Source organism: Eurosta solidaginis, chromosome 5 (assembly GCF_040869045.1).
Source record: "Eurosta solidaginis isolate ZX-2024a chromosome 5, ASM4086904v1, whole genome shotgun sequence".
Lineage (NCBI taxonomy): Eukaryota > Metazoa > Arthropoda > Insecta > Diptera > Tephritidae > Eurosta > Eurosta solidaginis.
Genome location: NC_090323.1, coordinates 159,875,978 through 159,884,648, shown reverse-complemented (window position 1 = coordinate 159,884,648; position 8,671 = coordinate 159,875,978). Strand labels below are relative to the sequence as shown.

At 37.3% G+C, this 8,671-nt stretch overlaps 1 protein-coding gene across 10 annotated transcripts in view; it reads left to right on the top strand.

The window, feature by feature from the left end:
- The first annotated feature begins 1,415 nt into the window (after window positions 1–1,415).
- Window positions 1,416–8,671, top strand: part of rno (rhinoceros) — an 83,873-nt gene continuing 76,617 nt past the window's right edge. Inside the window, exons 1-3 of one of the 10 annotated variants that reach the window (XM_067792404.1) lie at window positions 1,416–1,503; window positions 2,590–3,551; window positions 7,162–8,117. In XM_067792404.1, the coding sequence (XP_067648505.1) occupies window positions 7,615–8,117 (503 nt within the window). In that variant the 5' untranslated portion in view covers window positions 1,416–1,503; window positions 2,590–3,551; window positions 7,162–7,614. The other 9 variants (XM_067792402.1, XM_067792397.1, XM_067792401.1 and 6 more) reach the window with 9 other exon arrangements.

Below are 8,671 nucleotides of genomic sequence, written 5' to 3'. Positions count from 1 at the left end.
TTTAATTTAATAGACCCGAAACCGAATAGGGATACTAATATGTATGCAGGACATTCAATGATAATCCCGTTAAATCAAATTTAGTTTTGTCTCGCAAAGTCAACATAAATAAAGGGAGTTTACTATAGTTTTCCATAGGAAAGAAGTTACCTAGAATGTTGAGCTATTGTACATAGACCTGCAAAGTGTAAGTCCCTTTTACACTAGAAAATCATTGAACTAATTACAGGGGAGAAGTAGTTCAGCAGCGCCCGTACCAAGCAGTTCTTAAAATTTTTGTTGCTAACTCTTGTTGTATTCAGTGTTTTATTTCACGCTTTCTTTTAAGAGGAATTGGCAAATGTAAAGGGGAATAGAAGACACAAAAGGAAATGCCAGCAGAATTGAGTTCAAGTGTTCTGTAATGTAATTCAATAGTTAGAAGTCGGAATTAACGAAAAAAACGAAAAATGACCCGCGGGTACCTCCGAAACCCGGGGTGGGATGCATATTATTTTTGCCCAGAACACCTTTCTGCGTTGGCGGCCTTCGGCCGCGCTTATAAATAATTACTCTGGCCGGTCCACCAATGGGGTGGGATCAAAATTAAATGCTTGCAAAATCCCTTTGTACACCCAATTTTTTTCAGTGCACAACAACATTACAACAACCACATGAAAGTCGCCAACTTCAACTGAAAATATCTCCGGAGAGAGATAGCATTTTTCTTTTCCGCCTTCGGATTATTGTTGTCGAGGTCAACACGCGTCACACCTCTCTCGATATTTTTGGTAGCGTATTAGAAGTCGACCTCTCAACTAGACTTTTACCAAAATCAGTATAGGATGCTACTTTTTCCTCAAAATCTACTAAAATATCAAAACTCACAAGTATCTTTGAATGCACAGTAGTCTTAATTAAAGATTTCGCATATGTGGATCGGAGTAACCATCGCACATTTTAAGATTGTGTAATTTTCGTCGCAAACATATTAATACGCATTCTAGGTATAATAAATTAGCTCCTGACGTATATTTGCTTATCGGGGCAGCGTTTTTTCACTCCCATTTAAGTTCATCCCGTTTAAATAGCAAATTGTTTAATTCCTCGCAACTTTTGACAGCAGACAACCAACTTAAAGCCTATTTTAAAAAATTAAAATCGGGCTCATGTCATTTTAAATTTTAAATACTTTCTTTTAGAGATAAAATAGTGTTTAAGTGGACTATACAGACTTAAAATAATATTTAATTTAGAATCATGTTTAAACTAATAAAACTCTATTTTATTTCGACTATGATATACGTTTAATGTAATTCAGATGATAATCACACATCACTGTTTTCATTCACGATAAGCAAGAAGGAAAAATGTAAGTAATTAGCCATCTAGCGGCTATTCAGTGCAAATGACAAGTGCAGCGAAGAAGTGGCTAAGGCGAAGTAAAAATGGAGTGTCGAAAAATTAATAATGGCGACAACGTCTTGTAAATATAAAAGAAATTGAAGAAAAGTGATTTCCAAGGTGCAAATTGATACAACATAACGCAAAAAATTATAAACTAAAGTGAAGGTGCGCAATGCGCACTGAACAATAATAAAAAATGTGTATATAGCAAAAGAAAATGTGCGACGAGAAGTTGCGGCGGCAAAAGTCAATTTTCTTAGCTTTCGAAGGTACCTATACGATTCGCAAAAAAAGGGAACCAAGTATGAAACTGCACTGAGCGTGGAAAAATGTGAGCGTACATTGCAAATGTCAGTAAATAAATATGTGGAAATGCAAATAACAGATTTTATATGGAATTGTTAATATTAAATGGTGTGCAAAAATCGAATAGCGTGCATACAATTTTGTGTGAAATAAAATTTTCATGTCGTGGATATATTGCATATGTACTCGGTACGAGCAAAAATTTACCATTTAATTTTACCAAGAAGCTGCATATATATAGCTATCTCATTCACTTACATTTATTTATAAGACGCGCGTGTGTGTGAGCAGTAGTGGTTTCTTCAATATGTCGATTTTGCAGTGTATTTAGTTTTGCAATTGAGAGCAATTCGCCGCCATTTGAGTTTAGCGCCATCTATTGATGACGAATGATAGAAAATGTTCTGATTTTTCCGGCGAACTGAGAGGAATGCATACTTCCAAACGAATGTGTGGAGAAAAAAACAAAAACTGTAAACTATTATTTCAAATGCAATTTATTTTTATTTTCACGCTTAAAACAAGTTATTTACCAAAAGCTGTTACTTAACGGAACTACATCAAAAAATCTTTCTTGCTTTCCACCTTGTAATTCTTTAGGTTTTTTCTTTAATTCTCTGTTATACGCGCTGCGCTTTCAAAGCAATCTAAAGTGGAAATCGAATGGCAAAATGCGTATGCATTGCCTTAGTAAGAATGAGATAGCTTGAGTGTGTGTATGAGTGGAAATGAGCCAGGCGTAGATATCCCTAAAGACGAATAGGCGAAAAGAAAGAAGAAACTCAGTGCAAGAAACCTCAAAATTAAAGCGCAGTCTTACAAATAAAATTAAATTTTAATACTTTTTTAAATTTTAAGTTCTAGTAAAGCATCTTAATAATAATTTAAACTTAATAGGTAGAACTTGAACATATTCCAAAGTGAAATAATCCATTACTGGGTAACGAATAACACGATAAGTGTATAAAAACCGAGTATTCAAAGGAATTATATTTTCCAAAGTGCAAGGAAAATTGGAAAAACAAAAGAAAATATACACAAAATACATACTGCGAAGGCTGATGCACAATAAAGGCGGAAACTGTTCTGTAGAATTGCTGCTACATATGGAAAAAGTTTAAATAATTCAACTACGCCAATAAATACTTATAAAAGTTTAAGACTAGACTACTCTATGGTGATCAACTCAAATCAACTAAACCTTAAAACTGCAAGTGTTACATATGCACATATTTGTTGAACGTAGAATTTGTCATAAACCAATACGGAAGGTATACTTAAACATATAAACATACATACTATATATAGTGGAAAAACATTTCCAGCTAGTATGATCTCAATACCATTTTCCTCTATGATCACAAATAAATCAGCAAAATTGCATTATTAAATATTGGCAGTCGCGGTAAACAATTTACGCGCCCTGCTTGTCCTAGCAAGTTGGGCGGATCATCATACATATATCAATACGTATATATATAGTACATCACTGGTTTTTTGACTCAGCAAAATAGTGTCTTTAAATTGCAACAAAGTGGCGCATCACGGGCATAAACAAGAAGTAGCAGCAGCGTCTTGCTCCATGTTTTCCCGACGCTTGCGACGACTTTTACGAGATTCAACGCCCGGCCACCATCGTACTTGTATACGTAAAGTGGCTAAAATTCCAAATCCCAACGCTAAAAAACTTATAATAATCACAAAATTGGGTATTTGCATGGTTGGATTAGTACCACAATTACAACCAATACTCCAACATCTGCAACATAAGCTGGAGGAGCAGTAAGAGAAGCAAACATCAAACCGAAAGCAGCAGCAACGATGCCGTTTTGACAAACTCTTTTGGATTTAAGCATGTAGTGAGTACTTAAAACTGTAGATATATGGGACATTCCAGGCAAAAGTTTCAACTGATTATGGGTATGCTAAAATATATTTGTCTATTGGACCTTCATACTTGTGTGAGATAAGTTTAACATCGAATTAAATTTGTTCCCTTTGTATCCGTTTAGACTCAGCACTAAACCTAAAAAGGCTACAACATTCCTTTCACTAGTAAGTAAGGAATTTGCAATAAGTTACATACATGTTGTTGTTCTGTTGTTTTGGCAGTGAGTGCTTCGCCCATTTCAATAGGCGCGACCGGTCGCGTTTTATTTGTTTATTCATTTAATTTTTTCCGTCTATGTGGACAGATTCCAATTGGTCTTGAAACAAAAGTCCAAAATTAAAATACAGAATATGATCACTTATACATATGTTTAGCACGGTTAGAAAGATATAGTGTCCAATGTGCGCTCTCGAAATCTTTTTATTAGGAAATAATAACTGATCCAAATACTTATAAATAAATAAAAAAGAAACAAATCTCCACTTTATTCCGAAACTTGGTTGGATCGCATTTCGATTTTTCCTCAGTTGGAAAGTCCTGGTTTCGAATCTACAACAATCACCACTTTAACCACTGATGTTTTATTTTACTTAGATGACCTCTTTGTGCAGTTGAAGAGTCCTAACATGCAATCTACACTACTGATCACCGGTGTTCTCTCTCGGCAAATGCAGATCACACTATATTAGTCTCGTCGTACCCGTTGTTGTTGTCGTTGTTGTAGCGGCAAGGTTGCTTCCCGAACACTTTGGGGAGTGTTATCGATGTGATGGTCCTTTGCCGGATACAGATCCCGCACGCTCCGGTAACATAGAACCATTAAGGTGCTAGCCCGACCATCTCGGGATCGATTTATGTTGTACATATTGTACAGAGGTTTGGATTATGACAACATCAGATGAGTCAGCTGTGGGAGATTCCCCCATGTCTTAAAAGGCGCACCTCAAATTATCTGGGTGGTTGGCAGGCATCGGTGCAATTTAGAAACGAATCATCAAAACCAAGAAGAATTAAACAAGGGGTGCCACAGGGTGGTGTCCTATCCCCACTTTTGTTTAATTTCTATATATCTAAGCTCTTTCGCCACCAGAAGGAGTTACTATCGTTTCCTACGCCGTGACTGCACAATAATGGCCACAGGCCCAGGCCCACAGATCGATGAGCTTTAAATAAAAAAATAAAAAATCTTGGCTGTGACGTTTGATCAGGATCTACATTTTGGTGAGCATGCAAACGCAATTGTACCGAACTACCTGCTGGAAGTACTTGGGGAAAAGACAAAGAAACCCTCATTGACACATATAAAGCAATTGGCCAGCTGATTGCATGCTACGTGTCCCCTATATGGTCTCCAAGCCTAAAAACTACCCACTGGAAGTAAGGTACAGGCCTGCCAAAAACCTGCTCTCAGTACCGCCACGGGCTGTGTTCTTATGTCCTTAGAATACCATCTTCATAATGAGGCGAGAATACTCCCTATCCCGGAGAGAAATGTGATGCTAACCAAACAGTTCCTGTTGAATACCCAGAAACCTGGGCATCCCAACATACATCTGATTGATGAGTCAATACCGCGTAGGGGCTTAAGGAGTGAAGCAAAAAACACAAGCAGGTCCTCAGTGAACTCCACAAACAGGCGTAGGACCTTTATGCCAGGAATTACCCGGTGAATCCAGTACTCAAAGAACAGTACCCAAAACTTCCGTCAGAGGAACGCGTACTCCCCAGGGAAACGCAAGTCACTCTAGCTCTACTTCGTTCTGGATACTGTAACAGGTTAAACTATTACCTATCCAGAATCAACCCCGACATACAAAATGTATGCCCCGCTTGCAATGTGTCCCACACGACACCAACCATCTCTTTAATTGTGGAACCAAGGCCTCTAACACCCCTATCATTATGGTCCACCCCTGTTGAAACAGCAAGTTTCCTTGGACTCCCGTTAGAGGATATTGATGACAACTTGTGATCGATCGCAACTATTAGGTGGGGCGAAGCACTGCTACAACAACAACAACAAGGTGGCGACCACTTCGTTGGAGGGTTAGGTGGAAAACGTTTTAACCTTCATGGTGTTATCAAGTGAAAACGTGGGCGGCCATTCCTGTTTTTATTCGCCCAGTTCCTGAAAGTTATAAATGCCAGAAAAACTCACACAGAAAGTAATCGATACTTTTTAAATATCCTCTTGGTGGTACTTCTTATTGTATCAGTGGGACTTGCTGGCTCTAAAAGTATTTAGGCAGATGCAAAGTCCCTATCAACAAATTTAAAGTTTTACAGAACCAGCAATAAACGTTCTACTTTCACATTCAACACAGCAGACATGCCTTTTTTAAAGTGGCAGGATACTTTTACATTTTTAACACGCTTATATTAGTTTCACTTGTATGTATGCTTGTTTGTAACTCTCTAGGCTAGGTGCGCAAAGGACAGTTAGACCAATCTCGCGGAAATTATTGAAGACTCGCGGCAGTGGTTAAATAACTCGCTACAAAACGAGTTGTACTTAATAGCGGAGGCGCGAACCTCTGTGCTACGGCGTGTTTTTTTTTTAGTTTTTAAACTATATTTACGTTATTAATTTATCTTACTAAAATCTTTGAAAAATTCGTTTTCGAAATATCTGTTGGCTAGGGCCTTAGTGATTTAAGTTATTGATAAGTTGGGTGCGACCCTATTTCTTCTTACCGAAGGTTTTGTGGAGTTTTGTTAATGCAGAGGGTCCTTTGAGGGATATAAATCTGATTCCATCCGAAAAAAGCTTTACTAAGGTACTACCCCGAACGATTGAAATTACTATATAGCACCCCTCAATCTGTGAGGAACTTAGGGTCGCAAAGTCTCGCCTGTCCAATTAATGGGATAGGGCGGGTGTGCCTCTCACTTCCCACCATAAATTTCTTTCCTTGTTCTTGCGGGTCAGATATCAATTTGAGTCGACCCGAAGGTACGTGGTTTACAACAAATCGATTCTGACCTTATCCAAAACTCGCCCCTAACCTTCGAGGAATGTTCTTGAGATTATAACAACAACCGATATATAACGTTTTTCCGGTTGAAGGGCTAGAATGCATCATTAGATATCGGTTAAATTAGATACCAATTATATTAACTATACTCTCATTGGCGCCACCGTGGTGTGATGGTAGCGTGCTCCGCCTACGACACCGAATGCCCTGGGTTCCCACCCCGGGCAAAGCACAATCAAAATTTTAGAAATTAAGTTTTTCAATTAGAAGAGATTTTTTCTAAGCGGGGTTGCCCCTCGGCAGTGTTTGGCAAGCACTCCGAGTGTATTTCTGCCGTGAAAAGCTCTCAGTGAAAACTCATCTGCCTCGCAGATGCCATTCGGAGTCGACATAAAACAAGTAGGTCCCGTCCCGCCAATTTGTATGAAAATTAAAAAGGAACACGACGCAAATTCGAAAAGAAGCTTGGCCTAAAATCTCTTCGGAGGTTATCGCGCCTTACATTTATTTTATTAATACTCTCATTGGAATGACCCACATGCAACTTTTTTGTTATATATTTTTATAAATACAAATACTTATTTTACAAGTTTTTATTTTCAGGTCTGATTCTAAATAATATAAATTTACAGCAAATAGTGTAAACGGGAATAAATTGCAAAACAACAACCGCAGTAGTGTACACATTCTGTACTAACTAAAAAAAAAAAAACAGAAGACAGCTTATACGCGTTAGTGCTTAAAGCAATACAAAATTATAATAAACAAAATATATATATATATATATATTGAAACAAGAAACTGCACCATTTAATGACACCATTTAACAACCAAATCAAAAATCACAACAGTAATATTTAATGTTTGCGTATTAAACACTAAATAAATTTGCTACATAGAGAAAAGCAGGTGTGAAAAAGGTGACAACAGCATTAAGCACAACAACAAAAAAAAAAAAAAAACTAGTACTCTACAAAATACGTAACACGTAGGATAATTTGTTCTTTTGTTGAGGTCACTTGAAGGAAATAATAAATTAACTTTTACCAATGAAAGATGTCACAAAGAGGTAAACGCGGTAATCATCAACATCACCAACGACTGGACGTTGAACCACAACCACCGCCAACGAAACGGCGTAAAGGTCGACCACCCAATGGGAGTGGTGGAGGTGGCGGCAATCATGGTGGTGGTGGTAATGGAGGAAGTCTGAGATTAACTGGTGTAGGAAGTGGGCTTAATGGCAACAATGGCGGAGGCTATGCAGCTGGAGGCAGCAGTAGTTTAGTTGGTAGTGTGCCTTTAAGTCTGCCATCTACTACAGCTTCCTCTACAATAAGCAATATTAATGCCGATAATGGGCAAAATAATAGCGTGGTCGCTGCTGCTTTGGTGTCGGAAGAAATGGCGGCTCTAGCATCAACAAGTGCTAAAGTGGCTGGTGGTAGCCAGGGATCATCATCATCAGCGGCAACGTGGCAACCGCGTTCTGTGGCAGATATTAAAATATCTAGCATTTACAATCGTAGTTCAACGGAGGCGCCGGCCGAACTCTATCGGTGAGTGTCATTTTGAATATGTATTGATATAACGTACACTAAGCGCTTCTATGTTTTACCTTAACTCCTGCCCCAAAAATTATAAATAAGCTGTTTTGTATAAACTCTCTACAAAAATAGATAACATCATAATATTCTAGTTATCCGTTATGCCAGTCTCACACAGAGACTTAATGAAATAATTAGTCAAGTTTTCTACATTAAATTTAATTGATGTATATTGGAACGATTTTCCGTCATCCCTTGTCAAATTTGGTTTTGAGACATTTAATTTATTTATTTACTACGATCTTGAAGATCTATATAATTTAATAAGGTACAAATTATTTTTAATGTTTACATATTTGTTTCAGTTCATTGAATTTCTTTGACTTCAATTATATAATAATCTATAAAATTATTTACTAAAAAAATTTTTTACTACTTGATAGGTAGCGCTTTACAGTAGCTGTATAATAATTTTTTAAACTTTTTGGTATTATTACAGTTTTTAATATCAGTTGGCAGATCATTATATTCTCTAATTCCTTCGTAGTATATACTTTTTTTTATCG